A 21,784-nucleotide genomic window follows, 5' to 3' on the forward strand; every position below is an offset into this window, starting at 1 on the left:
ATTCGCACCCAGCTCTAAGTAACAGATGCATTATATTAAAGCGGAACAGTTTGTTTTTTTTATAATTTCCCGTATTTTCTTTGTTTTGTTATAATTTTATTACTTTTTGTTTGACATGAGCTTGAATGTGTATATTATTATTCTAATTTTTCACATTCATATGTGCAATAATGTTTTAATCAAATCATGTTACATATTCTTATTTGATAACTTTACAATAACTGATTATAACTTTGTCATAATAATTTTCTGTGTATTGTAACAAATCTGGTGAAGACCAAAGCGACCGAATCATTGTTTCAGATTAATTTGATATAAGGCCACTCCAAATTGATTTGTTGGTCTACGGATTTTTTTTTAAGCTGAAGAGGCGAGCGAAAAAAAAAATGTATTTTTTTTTAAACAGGAAAATTTTCGAGCGAGGGAAGAGCGAAGAATAAAAAAAAATCACATTTCGATAGAAAATTATTGCATTAACAAGAGATACAGGTTTAAACAGCTATAGTTTACATTCAAATCAATTCTAATACAAAGAAAAGATTCTTTGTACAAACAAGCAATAATATATCTATGAGTTACATACTCTTCTAATAAAAATGCACTAAATTTAGGTTTCAGCACTTAATCTTTAAAATGTAGAACACAAGTTTAAAGATAGTGTTTTCATATCAGGAATAGCATTACTTGTAAGTTGTAATTAAACATCTTCTAATGCAATTAGTAAAATAATGTTTATATGTTTATATTGAATAACTCTTCCATGAAGATTCTGCGCTGTTATATGAATGTGCAGCCGTTACAGCTTCCGTAATGATTTTATGTCGGAACGATGCTTCAGCAAATTGACGTTAAACGATATGAGGTCGATGTATATCGACCTCATATTTAAAGGAGTAAGTTGCATATGACCTTTGACCACGAAATATAACCATATCATTGAAATGAGGGGCACATGTCTACCTACTGCTGCTTATATTTGTTCGAAGTTTTCAATAGTGAAAGCTGTGAAAAGGTATACCATGTTGCAAGCTGCGAAAAAGCAATAGCACTTGAAGAGGGACAATCATCAAAATGATAATGGCAGACAGCCGGACAAAGACCATGCATATAATCCATTGTCGATACCTTATTTTTAAAGGGGCATATCGGTGGCTAGTACGGTATTGTATTTTTTCTGATAAAAATACATATACATTACAAAGAACTTTTTTTATGTTTCTAAAATACACGGACCTAGCTGTAGAACATGTTCCGTCAACCATGTATTTTAATACTTCTAAAACATTGTCCCTGTGACTCTTTAGAACCAGCCTTAAATGATTTTATGTTTAATTTTTGTTCACTTAAAATAGCGTTATATGAAAAATTTGCCTACATATGAGGAAATACCGTCCATATGCCCATTTAATGAAGAAAATGCATAAAAAAACATGCGTCATGTTTCCCGATGTTGTTAAATTGAACGTGAACAAACACATTCAAATAAGTCACAGAACGAAACAGATGTGTTTATAAGGAATGGCTGCAGCAACTTTTCACCGCAATTTGTTAAAACGGTCACGCAGGAAGCCATTTTTCTGGTCGTCTCGATCGAATTTTCGAGCGACTACAGTTATTGATTGAAAAGATTACGAAACACTATATTTGGCATTCATATTCAGCGTCAAAATCGTTTCTGCGAGATTGTTTTTTTTTCTTTTTTCACAAATTAAAAAATCACATGCGCTTTGGTTACAGAAGGACACAAAAATGAGTGCGAGCGGTAAAAAAAATATTTTTTTTTGTCCATTTTGAAAAAAATAGGTGCGGCAAATCCGACGCCCAAAATAACAAGAGATATTTGTTAAACATGAATGTCCCCTTCCTACACTTGCATGACTTTTTTAGTTTTAGTGAACTCAATCCTTAACATTGATAAATAACCCTACAAAGCAATACGTGGTTTAATAAACTTTTCAAAATAATTCATAATAACATAATTTATGCGATTTTCATTGTTTCGACACTAAGAGTGATATTCTTGGAATAAGAAATCTTACAAACTACAATTCCATCCAAATTTGGTAGATTTTTTACGTGCCACTTATGTCGATATTCTTTAACCGGTAGGGTAGGTAACCGCTGCTAGGTGTTTGGCAATCTATTACTCGGTGTGGTCTCCCCTTATACTAAATACCTTGGCACTAAACTGAAAATGTGTAACGATCGATAGGGAAAAACGGATGTATACGTGATGCTTTGTCGTCAACTTCAATGTTAAGTGATTTATTTCATTCGCCGAACCGATTGTGAGTATAACTGTTTAATAGAAACAATATTTTATATGACTTCACAATCATTCGGGATCTTGAAATAAATTGTGTAAACAAAGCGAGTGGGCATAATGAAGAACACAATGTCAAGTGGTTATTGGATCCAGTTTGTGCCAGTTAACAGCTGGTGAAACGTGTTTGTTTTTTGCCATAAGGTATGTACATGTATTGATAACGAGCTGACATTGGAATTCTGACACTAAGTATAGTTTTGTAGTTTTTAATCATTTCTCTACATGTTATTTACCTGTTTGTTGAAAAAATGTTGTAAACAGAAATCAATGAATTATTAATTGCATTCTATGAACGGTTCAAACTAGCCTTCGTTTATTTTCGCTTAATATCATTCAAAATTGTTTATAAGTGAAAGGAAGAACAACAGGCCCATGAGGGCTTGAATCGCTCTACTGCTATAAACACTGTGCAAGTTTGGAGAGAATAAGATAGAAACTGTGTACTTAATCGCGCAAACAAGGAGAATTTTCTCAAATTCAAGGGGAGATTAGTTTGTACTTATTTTTCCGATACTGCTCATATTAAATAGGGTTCAAGTCCCAGGCTTTTTCCGCTCCATTTTGGGAATACGCCACACTGGAATTTTGGGAATTTCGCGTCGTGAAAACACCCATTTTGGGAAAAAAATTAGTCGCAAAATTGGCTCAATTGGGAAAAATTATCGCATGTAAATAGTGTTTCTTATATTTCAAAGAAGCCGTTAACTGGTAAATAACGACTACTTTGATAACTTATAATTAAAATTTTACAACGTATTATGAACATTAGTCCAAATAATAAGACGTAAGCTACCCCGCTTACGTCTAAACGGCTACCGTCGTTTTCCTATAGCAAATTGAGTGTAACTTAAACTTCAGGTTTTCTCGTTAAATCTTTGCTAATGCATAAAATTATCATTAATTAGACATAAATGTAAGCGATTACCTCTTAAATGTGTAAAAATTGTGCTTTTAAACCACTTATGTACATTTTTAAAAATAAACATACACAACACACGAAGTGTGTTTGTCGTTTATAGAATTACATTGAATTATTTTGAACGAAATTATTTTTGAATAGGTTACACATAACCAATTGTTGTTGTACAACAAACCACATCACTTTTTAGCTTTCTGTACTCTTTAATTAAATGAAACCTATATGTGTGTGTTAAAACTACCAGTTGTATCACGGAGTGCATATTGATAGGAGATGAATCGAGTATTTGACCCTTACTGTAGTAAATTCAATCTTATGCAAAAACTATTCATCCGATTTTATTGGTTTATACGTTATCTTGTTGCTTATTAATTCCTCTTTCAAAAAATATACGTTTAGTATATTCCAGTTGTTATTAATGGATTTATAGCGAGATAAAAACAAGAAATACACATTTTATGTTTTACCAACGCGCGTTTTATCGTGTTGTGGCTATCGATCTTGTACAATTAGCGTACAGCGAAGCGCCGAGGTTATACATTTTGATGTACCCACTCACGTCTTTTGTTGAATTATAGTTTCATTTCTCGGCCGATTTTGACAAATTATATATCATTAGAAAGCTTACGTTACGTAGTAAACAGATATATGAATATATATTAAGTTTTTCTTCTGATTTCGACAGCCCGGCGATTTATTAATTTAACTTAAATAATAAGTTGCAAATATCATACCGTTTTGGATTTTAGAATCTAGATTTACGGTTGACATGTTCGTACTTAATACCAATTTGTAGCGTTCTTCTGATTTCGACAGCCCGGCGAGTTATAACTTTAACTTTTGCAAATATCATACCGTTTTGGAGTTTTAGAATCTAGATTTACGGTTGACATTTTCGTACTTAATACCAATTTGTAGCGTTGATATTTGGAGTTCAGTTTTAAAAAGTACATCTTGCTTAGGAGAATAGAATTCTGTATACGATAGAAAAACATTGTTTAAAAACGAAAGTAATTAAGGAATGAATGCGGAAGAAAGTAGCGCGCGTTCCTAACGCACTGAACTGATGCTACGGTCTTGGCGATTATGCTTTTGTTTAGAAACCGGCCATTGAATTTCCTTTGCCATGATTATTATATGTTTATGGAATATATTGTAATATTTTGTTCACGAAACATATCAATAAAGCTTATTATAAATAAATCTTAATAAATTAACGATTTCAGCTCTTGTTTATAACACAGAAAGGGTGTTTTTTATGATGAAACAGCGTATATAGCGGACCCTCACGATTTGATTCGGCTTTGCATGCATACTTGAAATAAAATGGGTGTCAAAAACATTCATCGTTTGCTGTTAATTATCAACGACGGAATTATGTATAATTATATGAAATGTTATTTACCTTAAATTATCAATTTATTAAAGATTCTTGAAAATCACGGTCGGTGTTACGCGGGTCATTTCGTATTTTGACATCAGGGCATCATGTCCAACTATTCAAAATCAGATTTTTTTCACTGGGACGATGACGGCTTAGATTTAGACAGGCAGACAGATAGTTTATTCAGACTTATACAACAGTACATCGTCTGCAACTCAAATATATAAAGTATTTTTAGACGAATTGTTAGGTGATTACACTTATAGCAGTGATGATTCTGAGAATGTTGCCATGTTTCTTATCCGTGTACCGGTAATCTAGAGTCCGTGGTTTGAGCATTTTTATCGCGGTGTTCAATAAAAGATATCTCAATAATCTTGTTTATTGATAGATCTGTGGTTTTATTGCCTCTGTGTTCAGCACAAACCAATTATCTCGTTATGATCAGATACTGTGCCGACCAATACTAAATAACACTATGGTGTCATACGCCACAGCAGGGACCTATACTTGTGATCATGGAGTCTAAGTGCAAGACTTAAAAAGTATGTTGTTTCGCTTGCGGTTGTTAAAGCCAAAACGGGGCTTCCCAGCTGGCACAGCTGCTGATATTCGGATCTGAATACTTAAACTTATTCAGACCTTATTCTTAACCGTTGCGCGTTTTACGATATCGGATTTTAGGCGGGAATACAACTCAGTGAAACTATTCAATTTCTTATACAACATTAAGCATATTAACAGTTATTGAAATTAACAATATCAGCGACATCTCTTTAAAGACTAAACACCTTTTCAAGTATCGAATTTAACCTGTCAATAAAATATATTAATACCAAAAAAGGTTTCATTTAATATTGTTCACATTAAACCTTTAAATGAAAGTGTCGCTTTAACTATTTTCCGTGTCTTATTAAGCCGCGAATCGTTTGCTAAAACAGTTAACAAAAAGGGCTACACGTTCTAATTCTTAATTAAATACAAAAATAAGTATAACATAATTAATAACGTCCATAAACACACACGGCAAGATCAAAGTTTTAATGGAAAACTAATATGACATTCCACGTAAATTATTATTTTCGTCTAAATCGAATACTATATATAGAGAAACAATGTATTTATAACCGACCAATGAGGTAACATTATGCAACTTTCAATTTACACAGTGCTATATGGCAACAATATGGAATTTGAACAGTGGTAGTGTTTTAAGGTCTGGACTATCATTACTTGTAAGTTTGTATAAACATTTTTCTAATGCAATTAGTAAAATAATGTTTATATTTAATGTTTAATAGTTTATTGCATGATTATTTTGTGCTGTTATATGAATCTGATGCCGTTAAAGCTTCCGACATGAATTCATGTCGGAACGATGCTATTGCAAAATAACGTTAAACGATATGAGGTCGATGTAAATCGACCTCATATTTATAGGAGTATATGAACATGTGAGATAAGTGCAGGTTTTTAAATCTGAATTTGGGGAAAAGGCCTGGCTTTTTTTGAGGTGAAAAAAATCGTGCGAAGCGCCGGATTTTGAGGAAAATAAGGAAAGTCTTAAATAATCATTAACATATTTTACAGTTTTTAAAACAAATTCAAGGCAACAGATAATTTAATTATGCAACACTTTTTATTTTCTACACCGGATCAGGTTAACTTATATATTTTAAGTTAAAAAAAAAATTTTTTTTTTTTTTTTTTTTTGGAATTGGGATTTTTTTTTTCAATTGGGAAAAAAACAACCAGATTTGCATTGGGAATGGGGCCGAATTTCGGACCCGTGGCATAGGGCGGAAAAAGCCTGAGTCCCCATTGATATAGAGATACTGTGCAAATTTGAAAATAATTGGATGAAAACTGTGGAATTAATTGCGTAAACAATGCGGGATTTCAATTTGTTTTCATATTCAAGGGGATTAATTCTGGACGTATTGCTTCGATATTGCTCTTTTTAAACAAGGGCTGTTTGTAAAACATGCATGCCCCCCATATGGGCTGTCAGTTGTAGTGGCAGCCATTGTGTGAATAAGTTTTTTGTCACTGTGACCTTGACCTAGTGACCTAAAAAATCAATAGGGGTCATCTGCCAGTCATGATCAATGTACCTATGACGTTTCATGATCCTAGGCCTTATTATTCTTGAGTTATCATCAGGAAACCATTTTACTGTTTCGAGTCACTGTGGCCTTGACATTTGACCTAGTGACCTGAAAATCAACAGGGGTCATTTGCCAGTCATGATCAATATACTTATGAAGTTTCATGATCCTAGGCGTAAGCATTCTTGAGTTATCATCCGGAAACCATTTTATTATTTCGAGTCACTGTGACCTTGACCTAGTGACCTGAAAGTCCATAGGTTTTATCTGCCAGTCATGATCAATGTACCTATGAAGTTTCATGATCCTAGGCCTTAGCGATCTTGAGTTATCATCCGGAAACCATCTGGTGGACGTATGGACGGACCGACATGTACAAAACAATATACCCCCTCTTCTACGAAGGGGGGGGGGGGCATAAAATGGATTTGAGTCCTCATTGATACAAAGAAACTGTGCAAGTTTGCCAAGAATTGGATGAAAATTATGGACTTTATCACATAAAAATCTGAATTTTCATTTTTTTCTCAAATTCAAGGGGAGATACTTCTGGACTTATAACTCCGATATTGCTCATTTTCAATAGGGTTTGACTCATCATTCAGATAAAGACACTGTGCAAGTTGGGAAATAATTGGATGAAAACTGATGACTTTATTGCGTAAACAAGCCTTATTTCACAATTTTCTCAAATTCAAGGGGAGATAATTCTGGACTTTTTACTCTGATGTAACCCATTTTCAATAGGGTTCGAGTCCTCATTAATATAAAGACACTGAACAAGTTTGAAAAGAATTGGATGAAAACTGAGGACTTTATCGCGAAAACAAGAAAAAGTATAACGCACGCACGGACAGACGACGAAAACCACGCCATGACATAAGCTCTTAAGGCCTTCGGCCAGTAGAGCTAAAAACGAGGATGTATGAACGAAATCGTTTGCTAACGTTGAAAATAAATATCAGTCTGCCAATATAAAACACGTTAAACTAGTCTCAGTCGGTAATGTATATTGATAAGAGTAAGCGATAAAGATAAACATCGCACTGTCAGGAACCTGACGCAATGTGGACATTGGTAATGCATTTGATCAGCGTATGTTTCGTTTAGGTCACAGGCATTCGGCATTATCTGCTATCCCCCCTCCAGCTGTTACCCCCACCCCCTCCAAAAACCTTCAAAATTGTCCATTTGTTATAAAAAAAATATCAATACAAAAAAGTAAGACGAAATAATTGTTTTACATAATATATATATCTAACATATATATGCAGGCTTTTTCCGCTCCATTTTGGGAAAACGCCACACTGGAATTTTGGGAATTTCGCGTCGTGAAAACCCCCATTTTGGGAAAAAAATTAATCGCAAAATTGGCTCAATTGGGAAAAATTATTGCATATAAATAGTGTTTCTTATATTTCAAAGAAGCCGTTAACTGGTAAAAAACGATTATTTGGATAACTTATTATTAAAATTTTACAAAATACACATGAACATGTGTGATAAGTGCAGGTTTTTTAATCTTAATTTGGTGAAAAGGCTTGGCCTTTTATGAGGTGAAAAAAATCGCGCGAAGCGCTGGATTTTGAGGAAAATAAGGAAAGTCTTAAATAATCATTTACATATTTTACAGTTTTTAAAACAAATTCAAGGCAACAGATAATTTAATTATGCAATACTTTCTATTATCTACACCGGATCAGGTCAACTTAAATATTTTAAGGTTAAAAAAAAAAAAAAAAAAAAAAAAAAATTATTTTTTTTTTATTTGGGAATTTTTTTTTCAATTGGGAAAAAAAACAACCAGATTTACATTGGGAATGGGGCCGAATTTCGGACCCGTGGCATTGGGCGGAAAAAGCCTGATATGTATATATATAAGTAAAAAAATCGACTAACTTTTTTTGTTTTTATATTTTGTATAATGCATGGACAATTTAGAGGGTTTTGTGAGGGGGTAGCAGAGGGAGGGGGGTAGCAATCAATGCCGAGTGCATGTGGTTTAGGTCCTATCGACTGCCATGGGTTTCACTCAGCGTTTAATACTTTTTAATAATGCTGGTTTGGATCTAGTTGACTGATTTTTATATATTATTTTAATTTATGTTTAATGTATTTTTATAGTAGTAGCGTGTTGTCATTCGAGTGTACTGTGAGACTTGTGGACGCTATACAAGTAGCAAAAATAACTCAATCACATTCACTTGTGGACTACGTTGTACAAGGAAAATAGTAAATAGAAAATAGTAAAGTTATAAATACTGTAAACATAAGATACAAAGCTGGTGTCAACGGAGATTTTTTCAAAATAATTAGAATACGTAATAATAAGTAATTACGAATACGTTATCTGAAAAACGATGACTTATACAGTCGTAGATGATTTTTTAAGTACGGATACATTTTCCTGTTTGCAACAGAAGGTTAAGTCATAATATCGAGATAACGATATGTTAACATAATAATTGTCATGCAAATACTCGCTTGAACGTTGAGTATCGGCCAATTTACAACAACTTGCTATCGTGATTAATATGAATAAATTCACGAAGATTTAGCCGAGCATAAAATCGACACAGAACAAGAAGATAATAGAAACAAGTTTATTAATTCGTAAATGATGACGAATGTCGTATGTGTTTATTCGTACACACTAATTTAAATGCCCTAAAAAGAAGCCGTTGTTTTGGGGGTTTTGGACATTCCTCGACCTAGGCTGCATTTAATGATGATTTCTAACTGTGGCTCATCAAACGGTAAATTAAGAGATTAACAGTGAAAAAACAACATGCGGTGATTAGTTATGTAATGCACTTATATATTGTATTAACTGAATTTCTTGTACGTATTTGTGTCTTGTTCTGTGAAAGCTGGTCATAATGCATGTGCGTAAAGTGTCGTCCAAGATTAGCCTGTGCAGTCCGCACAGGCTAATCAGGGACGACACTTTCGCCTAAACTTGATTTTTGGTAAGGAGGGACTTCCTTGAAACTAAAAATACCATTAAAGCGGATATTGTCGTCCCTGATTAGCCTGTGCGGACTTCACAGGCTAATCTGGGACGACACTTTACGCACATGACTTTAGCCCAGTTTTCTCAGAACAAGACACATATTTTATCCCTTTACGGAAAAAACGTGATCACTAGGTTGTTGCTATGTTATGCGTTTTTTTTTGTAATTGTCAAGCGCTTACATTTCAGGTAATAGTGCCCGCTTACAGGATCGCTTCAGGTTATGTACGATATCGTAGTCCTAGGGGCGGGCGCCGTCGGCCTCTCGACCGCCGTCTGTATACAGAATGCACTTCCGGGCCGCCAAGTAACCATCATCGCAGATAAATTCACGACGGAGACGACCAGTCATGGCGCCGCCGGCATTTTCCGGCCGACGACGGAAAAGACGCCTGTAAAATCGCTTGAACAGTTCAGGTATTTAGTAATTTGTTCCCATCTTTGTGGAGTAACCTTGGCCCCCTTTGGTAAAAACATGAAGCACGAACTGTTCAAAGTTCTGAAAAAAATTAAGACACAAACTGTTTATAATTGTGAAATTTTTAGTCGCGAACTGCTCAAATTGGCGAACAACGGGCTACGGCCAATCTCTAAACAGGAAAAAGTCTGCGTATGCAATGATTTTTTGCCCCAAACTACCCACTTTCACAATGTGTTTTCTTATCATTGTAGCCTTTAAAATTGTAAAAGCTTATTGAAATGTGCATACCTTGAATTTATTAATCAAAGGAAAAGTGTTTAATATAAGAATCATTAATTAAAAGAGTCGTCATTTTTGTGTTACTTAAATATGAAAGAACGTAATCATGTATGTGATTCTCGCCAAAAGTTCGAACACAGAGATATCGAATTAAATAAAAATAAAAAACAATAATTAAAAAGAAATAGTGCTTAAGTCTCAAATATGGTATGTTTTTATCTGTCAATCAAGACAATTAATGTTTTAATATTTGAAAATAACCTGTCATAATATTAAACCTCAAATAAAATACGACACTAGAGTAAATTTAAACCGAAACCAGCAAAAACACTAGTTAAATCAAGGAAGTGGTAATAAATCAATATTTAATAAAACAAATCGATACACTTTAAATGTGTCTCAAAATCCTACGTGACTCTACCAATATCACTGAATACATTTATTTATACAGGAAGTGGTGTACAGATTCTTTTGCCTGGTTCCACCTTTTGAACACCGAGTTGGACCCGGCGCAAACCGGCGTTAGCAGAGTAACCGGGTACCAATTTCTTGAACAACCAAGTGAAAAGGTTTATTTTAGTTTTGTACATTCTATGATATGATGTTTTAAACTTTCGGCGTAAGATGTATCCCGACTGACCCTATAAATGACACATGTCAATCCGAAACGTCGTTGTTTCGCTGTTGATCGCATTCGCTACATTTTGATCATACTCCCTAAATTAACTTTTACAAGGTAGACTTGTGCATACATGTATATATTTTAATGATTTATGCCATGTTATATATAATTAAAGTTGGAAATCAGTCATTGTTGGAACATTATTCATGAATAACGTAAACCTAGCTTTCTGGTATGTCAGTATAAACAAATACCATTAAAGACCTATGTTTGGAAACTTCACTCGTCAATGAATTCACAAACTGTATTACAATACAGTTTATCATAATTATGCCAATACTGGATAATAAGAGCGTTCAGACAAACCATGTACGGGATTTGGTACAGGCTATTGTATGTGTTCGTGGTAGGTACTATTAGCCACAGGCTAAGGACTTGTACGAGTATTACAACAGCCCCGTGCAGAAAAATACGCTCACATCGGTATCATGGTTATAATCTGTGCCAGGGCTGAGGTGAGCGCATCCATCATAGTCCAAATGTTATCGTTGTTTCTGTTGCTGGTGTTGTTATTGTGTATGAGTCCCGTTCTGGAAAAGCTGGACTTAATGCATGTGTACGCACAGGCTGAGCAGGGACAACACAAGTTTACCGATTTTATGGAATGTTTTCATTTGAAGGAAGTCTCTTTTAAACGAAAATCCAGTTTATTCGGAAAGTTTTTTCCCTGATAAGCCTGTGCGGACTGAACGGGCTTATCTGGCACGATACTTTATGCAAATTCATTAAGCTCCGTTTTTCCAGAGCGAGGCTCAATTATTATATTTTTTATCGTAGCTCCCGTTTCATCACGACATAATCTACAATTTTCGGACATTGACGGACCAAGAATTAAAGAGCCTTCCTGGCAACCACAAGTTCGTATATTTCTCTATTTACTGAAACAAGCGGTTTCAAAGTTTATTTGTTTTACACAATTTGGGCCAACGCCATCGTTGTTTAAGTCTTACTCATCCGGAGCCCATCTTGTTTAACAGTGTACTTTATTAGCTCGGAAATAACCCGAGGTATTGTCATAGCCAGCTCGTCGTGTCGTCCGACGTCCGCCTCCGCGTTCTGCTAAAACCTTAACATTCTGTTAAGGTTTCGAACATTGGCTCAAAATTCCAATTACTTCCACCTACAATTTTGAAACTTCATATGTAGTTCTACACGCCACACCCATGTTTGGGTCACTAGGTCAAAGGTCAAGGTCACTGTGACCTTTAAAAAATATTCATTTATTCATTTATTCAAAACAGCACCCGTAGCCGAGCGTGGCACCCGTTATGCAGTGCTCTTGTTGTATTGAAGATACACTTTGTTCATAAGTATTGTTATCAAGTTATTGATTTAATTGAAATATTTCCGATGTCTTTTATTTATAGGTCCATAGTTATCATGGTGTATATTTGTTGTGAGAAAATGATCATTGTTAATTCAGTTTGTCGTTAGATCTTTGATATCAAAGCGCTGAGAACTCCAAAGCGATGACCGTTAAACAACGCTTAATCAAACATAAGTTTATAACTGTACATTTAATTTGAGTGTACTTGTTATTAGCTCATCTATTATTTTTTTTAAATTATGAGCTATTGTCATCACCTTGGCGTCGGCGTCTGCGTCGGCGTCGGCGTCCGGTTAAGTTTTGCGATTAGGTCCACTTTTCTCAGAAAGTATCAATGCTATTGCATTCAAACTTGGTACACTTACTTACTATCATGAGGGGACTGCGCAGGCAAAGTTAGATAACTTTGGCGTGCATTTTGACTGAATTATGTGCCCTTTTTATACTTAGAAAATTAAAAATTTTGGTTAAGTTTTGCGTTTAGGTCCACTTTTTTCAGAAAGTATCAATGCTATTGCATTCAAACTTGGTACACTCACTTACTATCATGAGGGGACTGAGCAGGCAAAGTTAGATAACTCTGGCGTGCATTTTGACAGAATTATGTGCCCTTTTTATACTTAGAAAATTGAAAATTTTGGTTAAGTTTTGTGTTTAGGTCCATTTTATTCCTTAAGTATCAAAGCTATTGCTTTCATACTTGCAACACTTACTAACTATCATAAGGGGACTGTGCAGGCAAAGTAATGTAACTCTGACTGGCATTTTGACAGAATTATGTGCCCTTTTTATACTTAGAAAATTGAAAATTTGGTTATGTTTTGTGTTTAGGTCCACTTTATTCCTAAAGTATCATAGATATTGCTTTCATACTTGGAACACTCGCAAACTATCATAAGGGTACAGTAAAAGGACAAGTTGCATAACTCTGGATGTCATTTTTACGGAATTATGGCCCTTTTTTACTTAGTAACTTTGATTATATGGTTAAATTTTGTGTTTCAATCCACTTTACTTCATAAGTATCAAGGCTATTGCTTTCAAACTTCAAATACTTTCATGCTATCATGAGGTTACTGTACCTGGCAAGTTGAATTTTACCTTGACCTTTGAATGACCTTGACTCTCAAGGTCAAATTATTAAATTTTGTGAAAATTGCCATAACTTCTTTATTTATGATAAGATTTGATTGATACTTTGACAAAACTACTCTTACCTGACATACCACAATAGACTCCACCCAAACCATCGCCCGTGACCCCCCCCCTTCCCCCCCCCCCCGAATCCCCCCCTATTTTTTTTTTAAGATCATCTCACAAATGACCACCACACCCTCACACTATACCCCCCCCACCCCACCCCCTCCCCAAATTTTTTTTTTAAACGGTTAAAAACAAAACTATTTTTTTTATTATTTTATGTTTGAAATACCGTCCAACCATCGCACCCAAGAATCCCCCCACCCCCCCCCCCCTCCCCCACCCGAATCCCCCCCCCCTAATTTTTTTTTTTTTTTTTTTTTTTTAAGATCATCTCACAAATTACCACCACACCCTCACACTATACCCCCCCCCCCCACCTCACCCCCCATTTTTTTTGGAAACGGTTTAAAAAACACAAATATTTATTTTTATTATTTTATGTTTGAAATTACCGTCCAACCATCGCACCCAAGAATTCCCCCCCCCCCTACCCCCACCCCCCCCCCCCGATTTTTTTTTCCTTTTTTTCGCATTTTTGGAAGATAATGTAATAAATGTCCACACCCCCACACAATGCACCCCTCTTCACTCCACCCCTCCCTCCTTTGTGATTGAAAATGAGAGTCCCTTCACCTTTAAAAAGAAAATAGATGAGCGGTCTGCACCCGCAAGGCGGTGCTCTTGTTTTAAAAGTATTTGCGGGGCTTATTGTATTAAGATTATACCATGATGCTATTTACATACTAGTCTCTCAAATTTAAAACTATCAACATGAAACTGTATAAATACCGTTTGTTCTTTATACTATGAAGTGGTGTTCTAAGTCATGGTTGTACGTGTCGCGATATTCTTTGCAGAGTTATATCCCATTGAACTGAAGCATATTTTAGATAATTCCGCATTGCACATGGGTACTTTGTGTCGCGAACTGATCAGTTTCGTCCTCTGAACATAAAACTTTTGTAAATTGTGTATACCATGAAGACGCGCTTAACGTTGTTTTCGTGTACGTCGCCATATTCTTTGCTGATTTGTGTGCCCTTGAAATAAGGAATATTTTCGATACGTACATCATTGTGTTTGTTTCGGAAACTCGTTTTCCAGTTTTCTGTGTATCAACATGAAACTTCAAAGATATGTTTTTATACTAAACATCAAAAAAGTCATTATTTTGCAGAGTTATGTGCGCTGCAAGTAAGTCAATTAATTCAACGGGGAGCTCTTTGTCTTCATGTATGATCAACATTTAGTAGCAAACGAAACAATTGTAAGATTCATTTTACTTGTTCACAGCTTTTGCACCTGTTTGGTATGACCCTTTGCGCGGTTATTTGTAATGTCGAATTACTGTTATTTTTAACACTGATCATGATTAAATAAGACAAAGCTAAACAAAACTAACAATCCGTCCAGATAGGGAAGGATTTTACTTATGAAGGCAGTCGTAACGTTACCCTACATGGGCCTTATTGCTGCGAGTTGGGGAAAATACATTTTCCATGATACCTTCTAAGTAAGTTACAATTAGTAAACACGTTGCATGCCCTAATTTTTATTGCAAAATGTTAAGTTGCAAGCATCGGTGCTGGTGCATTAGACGTAAACCAAATGCGATGGCTTAATTTAACGGTCTCGTGTCTCGTTTAAACATTTTATCGATTTTGTCTTTGCAGGGCGGGTTGGACGTATACAACGCTGATGATAGAAAGTCGTCGCTATTTACCGTGGTTGACAAAACGGTAACAATGGTTACTTTTGTTTTAGCGCAAATTTTATAAGTATGTTATTTAAAGACAGACAGACAGACATACATGTATCCTTAATTCAGACGAATACATCAGTACATAGTCTTCATACTTACATATGCACATTATTTTCATGAATTGGTATAACAACATATTACAAAACGTACAAAATACATACAAAATATAAATACATGTTCAGTTCAACACAATCGATTGCAAGAACACGTACTTTCTATCGAAGCGGTAATGTTATATGGTATATGCCAGTTTGGAATCTCTACGGATGTGCAGAGACTATAATCTTACAAAACATTAGCGCGCATGTATAAGACGCAAGTCTAAATAGTCTTCATATTCCAAAGAGGGTTTAAAGAACTTGAAATGCAGAGAGTAGTCCGCATTTCCCTACACTGATTAGTGTAACATCCTATACTACATCCTATACTACAAAACGCGGTGATGTTGCCAATGCTCCGGGGGATAATGCTCAAAGATGCCAATGGAATGAATGCAGTTTATTCATTTGGGTTTGCTAGCTTTATGCAAATGTCGTTTGAGGTGAAAAGCTCAAACGTGATACGCCGAAAAAAATATGTCAACGAGTCGCTCATTGTTTTATGGGGGAAAAAGTATTATTATGCATGTGACGTTTGAGCTTATTGGGTTAATTTTGTTCATGATAGTTCACTATCCCTGAAATTATAATTATCAAAAGGATAACATGTTGCAATTTATCATTTTATCGCAGGTTTTTATCGCAAGGCGGGACGCTAGAGAGTAGAACAGTAAACGACATTCGATCGGTAAGACATGATACTATTTCATGCTATGATATATATTTGCGGAGAATACCAGTGAATGAAATATAATCATTTCACTCTGGTTGAGCGGCAAGTTTTCGGGGCATAACAAAATTTGTCCCCGAAAACTTGCCACTCAGCCAGAGTGAAATAATCGAGATTTCATGCACTGGTATATTCCGCAAATGTTTAACGCTTTAAGATATAGAGCTTATTGTTTGGTATGTGAATTGTGAGTCCACCTACGTGACCTACAGATGAAGTGTTAGTTTTGTTCCGGTCCATTGATTTTAGGCAAAGTTATGATGTTTTCAATTGGGATATAGCTGCTGTGTGACTACACAGTCCAGTAGGGGGTATTGCGTTTCACAAACGAAGCTCTTGTTAATTCATGACAATATGCAAATAAAGCGTCCGTGCCAAATTCGAAACGTTCAACAATGGAAAACAAACGAATGCTTTGACGACATCTTTTTATTATTTTCAAAAATAGATTTTTTCAATAATAGATTACATACCAGCTTATGTGGGAGGCTTGCTTAGAGACACCCCATTTTTGTTTGATTTTGTGGCGCGGGGAAATCCGGAGTACCCTGTCCGGTTTTGAGACCACTAACCAAACCCACATGCGCCGGGAGGGGAAAATGAACCTGTGTAGCATTGGCGAGAAGATCGTGTACTATCCACTGTACAAACCGGACAGCCGTTTTGAGGTTCTAAAGAGATCTAAGGTTTGAGGGATGCCTGTGCTAATATAGCCGCCCTTTTCGCTTAACCAGCCAAGCAGCAAAGAAAATAGAAGACAACCTCTTGAATCTCTACAAATCGCTTTTTGCATTTTGAAACTGGACGCACAGATACCAAAGGTATCTCCTACGTAAAAACTGGCTTAATCACTAGAAAATGTTATAAAAAAGTTCGATTGGTTGCTCGACGCATAATTTTGTTAGTTAAAATGACTCTCATTTTCTGTGACAAGTGATAGAACTTTTTTTAACAGTTTGCAGGCCGATGTAGTGTCTTGGTGAACTGTTGTGGTCTAGGGGCCGCTCCACTTTGCAATGACCCGGATGTGTTCCCAGTTCGGGGACATCTCGTGCGAGTTCTCGCCCCTTGGATGAAACACTTTTATGTGTGGGACGGAGGTGACAGCTATATCTACCCGGGGTAAATATGTTTTTTATTTGTGCCTCATTCTGGGAAGACTGTGCTCAATAAGTGCCGTCCCATGCTAATCAAGGACGACCCTGTCCGCTGTTATGGTATTTTCAGTTTAAAGAAAGTATTTTCTTGAGGCGGAATCCGGTTAACGCCGAAAGTGTCCTTCCTGATTAGTCTGGGACGACACCTTACGCATATATATTAAGGCCAGTTTTCCCAGAACGAGGCACATTTATCTAATACGCAGCAGCAGCATCATGGTTTTGAGGACTTTTGCACTAAGTTCGTCCGTCCGGCAGTCAGTACGTACGTCTATTTGTAACATGTTCGTGTTCGCTTCATAACAACAATTATTTTGTACCAGATTGGCTTAGATAATTTGGCTTATTGAGGTCATTTTTAGATGGCATTTTATCACATGCCATACCCTGTTTCCGATGTAATATAACCATTACATTTTTTTTTTATTTTACACATGTGTAGTACAACATTTTTAAGCGTTTTCATTGGCTTAGTTATCGTTGACCAATCGCATTTTGTTATTTTGCTGAAATGACGTTGCAACGTCAAATGACGTCACGAAATGTAAACAACATTCGGGATTATCATTATGTTTGCGTAAATATTTTTTTAATTTGATCATTTAAAACATGTGATAAAAAAGATCTGACACTCGTTGTCATATCATACTATATTTTATAAAACTCGTTCAGGAAATGCGTTAGTAAGCTCGCCAAATGCTCGCTTACTAACAAAATTCCTGAACTCGTTTAATAAAATATGGTATGATATGTCAACTTGTGTCAGATCCTATATATATAGTAACGCCAACTGAAGGTCACCCTTGAAAAGCAATTGCCTGTGCGTATATTTTCATGTCTGTTCTATATATCCTGTGTCCGTGAAACGATTTTCATGAAACGTGTATTATTATGTGTATCAAAGTGAGGCAAAATGCAGAAGGCACGAGGCAGCCAAGCAACCTCAAGGTCAAGATCAACACATGAACGTCAACAGTAGCAACTGATATCAATTGACTGTTTTATCTGAATTATGAATTTCGATTCTTTGGATACGTTTTGATGTAGATTCTCGCATTGTCGTTGTGAAGTTATTTAAAAATACATTCATAAGATGTGATTCTAACAGTCTGCACCAGCTGAGTCCATGCCTTGATCGAAGAGCGTGTTTTTTTTTAAAGAATTGTTCCTTTAAGCCGTCCGAGCGAAGGGCGTGTTACCCTCTGTGACATTTAGGAAAATCAACTTATTTTGTCCGAAGTAGAGAGCGCACAATTTAAATAGTGCAGCTTCGGTCAATACTTCAAAATATTGCTCTCGATGCTGATGAAAAATAAATTGACAGACGGTTTCCACATTTTCATGAAATATCTGTTTTACTTAAAAAGAATGAAATCAATAATATTAATTCGGGAAAGCAATTTGACTTTTCCTAGATGTCAATTAACTATATGTATACAATTATAATCACTGTGCTTAAGATGCTTTTTTCGTATTGTAGACAAGACAACATCGCCATTGGCGGTACACGTCACGTGGGAGAGTATGACGTCATTAAGGATGCTGACTATTGGTTTAAAGACGTATTGGACAGAAGCACCAGGTTGTTTCCTGCCTTAAAGGTGCGAGGTTACATAATCGCAAACATGACGTCACGAAATCAGGGTTACATGCTGTCGGTTTTTATAATTAACACACCTCGTGAAATGTATGATGCAAGGAAATTCTAGTTAAATGATATGCTATGGTGTAAATTAATGCAACAAACAGATATATAGTTACGTAAGAAATGATAAACGACACTTGTCTTTTAAAAAGAGAATCGCTGTGGAAATAAACATTTAAGTCATGTGTGTGCTAAAAATACTGCAGCAGGTCAAAGATTTATGCTTACATGGCTCTCGAATCCCTAGTTTTTGCTCCCTATTCACAAGGGGTCTCGAACACTATATTATTCGAAGAAATTGTCCTCGCTCGTTATTGATAATATGTACCCTAATAATGCGATCATCCCAAATTTCGTAAGTAAAAATAACTTAAATCTACTTCGGTAATTTTCTTTAACCTAAGTTATTCATGAATTGTCAGGCAAATGAAAGCAATCTAATACCTTATTAATAAAATAAAGCGGGACTAAAAATCAGTATTTAAATCTGGTTATGCTACCAATTATTATACCAATCATTTCGTATGGGAAATTGTTGTTTTTGCATTCTGGGTGCATACAATAACATGGAAACATTTTGACGAAGTAGAACGCTTGTGTTGACAAATTAAGTAATTAAGTAATACAAGAAAGGTACCTTTTTAAAATTAAATATTAAATGACATCTGCTTCGAGAGTTTACTTTTTAAAAAAGGCTATAAAATGAAACAAGCGCTTAAAATATGCATTTGGAAAAACACGCCCACTCGCTTTTTATGCGCCCGAAGGGTGGCATATAGTTTTTGAACAGTCCTTCCGTCTGTCTGTCCGTCAGTCCGTCCGTCCGAAAACTTTAACATTGGTCATAACTTTTGCAATAATGAAGATAGCAACTTGATATTTCAGCATGCATGTGTATCTCATGGAGCTGCACATTTTGAGTGGTGAAAGGTCAAGGTCATCCTTCAAGGTCAAATGTCAAATATATGGCTTCAAAGCGTCGAAGAAGGGGGCATTGTGTTTCTGGCAATCACATCTCTTGTTTATATAAACTGTCTTTTTGCGTTTTTTTTAATTGTAAGCTGTTTGCATTCCCTAAAACAAGAATTTTCTCACAATTATGTTGGCAGTGAATCTTCCCGCTGCATTATAAAAACAAATCTTAAAAACATAACCCTGATATTTTCACTTCTGTTCAGGATTCATTGCCAAAAAAGTACAACAAAATATTTATGGCCAAGATGACAGCCACCTGTCCGTCTGTTTATCCTTAGGTCCATATTTTGAGTACCCAAAGCATCTTACTGTTTATGGCAGGATCTCCAACGATGTATGACACATGATCGAAACGGGTATATGCACTTTTTTCACCGTTGGCTGTTGGCTAGTTTAACAATGACATGGAAATGTCTTTGCAGGACGCGCATATTGACCGGAAGTGGGTGGGGCTACGACCACACAGGACGTATCTTCGGCTTGAGACTGAAACAGTCCGTTGTGGAGAACAAACTCTTAAGGTCGGGATTCTTTTGTTTAACACGAATACACAAATACAATTATTAGATGATAATTTGTTCGCTGCTTAAAGCGTTGTGTTGTTGTGAAACTAAGATACTGATGATGGTGGTAGGGTTGATAATCGTGACGACGATTAGGGTAGTTATGACAATGATGAGAGGAATGCGATGGTGTTGATGCTTAACATGCTGGTTTTAAATGATGAAACACGAACATGGTGATGTTTTATTGATGTTGTTGTCAATTTTTGTCGACCACTATGAGTGTGACGATTCTGATCATGGTTTTGAATATATTTTAGTTGATGATGATGATGATGATGATGATGATGATGATGATGATATTGATGATGATGGAATGTGTGGTGGTGGTGGTGATGATGATAATGATGATGATGTGGTGGTGGTGATGATGATAATGATGATGATGATGGTGAGGTTGTGGTGGTGGTTGTGGTGATGATGATAATAGTGATGATAATGATAAAGATGATGATGATGATGACGACGACGATGATAATGATGATGATGATGATGTCGTCCATACTTGTAAATATGTGTTCCAATCTATACTTTTCATACGTTTTCAAGGTAAACGACGTCCCATAGCGACAGCTTATTATTAAAAGTTATCTTCTGTAACTAATAAAATATGGTAACAATTAAGCGTTTCTTTAATTAATGCAGGTTGTCCATAATTATGGTCACGGAGCAAACGGCATTGCGTTAAGTTGGGGAACGTCTCTAGAAGCGGCAGCGTTAGTACGCCAGACGTCAGTGGCAGCAGCAACGTTAGTACGCCAGACATCGAGCGTCAACTCAAAATTGTAGAGCGATATACATAAATTAAACATAGTTGTAGCTGTGTTTTGTTTCCCATATTATAGGAAATCAAAACCAAGTCAGTGCCTTTAATGCGCTGACAAATTGAATACTAGATTTTTTTTAGTTGTTCGCTTGCGAACAACTAAGGTTAATATCACGCGTTTCAAGCCAGTTTTCGTAACTACGATAAACTTGATAACTGCGCATCCGCGTCAAGAAAGAGTTGTATAATTTTTGCCAGATGTTTGAGTTCTTCAACTATATTCATTCAAAAATGGAAAAATAATGTGAATATCGTGTTTAATGAAATATTTTTAACGGAGCGTATGTAGAAAAAAATCAATAGTGTTAGTAGATACAAACTATACTTAGGGAATTCACACCATATGTGTCCTCATGTGGCTTATCA

At 35.7% G+C, this 21,784-nt stretch overlaps 1 protein-coding gene across 3 annotated transcripts; it reads left to right on the top strand.

Moving 5' to 3' along the window:
• The first annotated feature begins 2,155 nt into the window (after positions 1-2,155).
• On the top strand, positions 2,156-21,413 carry LOC127845141 (D-aspartate oxidase-like). 3 transcript variants are annotated; one of them, XM_052375863.1, is made up of 10 exons: positions 2,156-2,288; positions 9,940-10,167; positions 10,902-11,019; positions 11,910-11,989; positions 15,336-15,401; positions 16,156-16,210; positions 17,208-17,374; positions 18,890-19,010; positions 20,452-20,550; positions 21,238-21,413. In XM_052375863.1, the coding sequence occupies exons 2-10, from the start codon at positions 9,974-9,976 to the stop codon at positions 21,379-21,381; spliced, it is 1,044 nt and encodes a 347-aa protein (XP_052231823.1). In that variant the 5' UTR covers positions 2,156-2,288; positions 9,940-9,973; the 3' UTR covers positions 21,382-21,413. The 3 variants fall into 3 exon arrangements, with proteins under 3 accessions (XP_052231823.1, XP_052231822.1, XP_052231824.1); XM_052375862.1 differs by having other exon boundaries at positions 2,168-2,467; XM_052375864.1 differs by lacking the exon at positions 2,156-2,288 and adding an exon at positions 2,475-2,515.
• The last annotated feature ends 371 nt before the right edge of the window (positions 21,414-21,784 follow it).

Source organism: Dreissena polymorpha, chromosome 9, assembly GCF_020536995.1.
Source record: "Dreissena polymorpha isolate Duluth1 chromosome 9, UMN_Dpol_1.0, whole genome shotgun sequence".
Lineage (NCBI taxonomy): Eukaryota > Metazoa > Mollusca > Bivalvia > Myida > Dreissenidae > Dreissena > Dreissena polymorpha.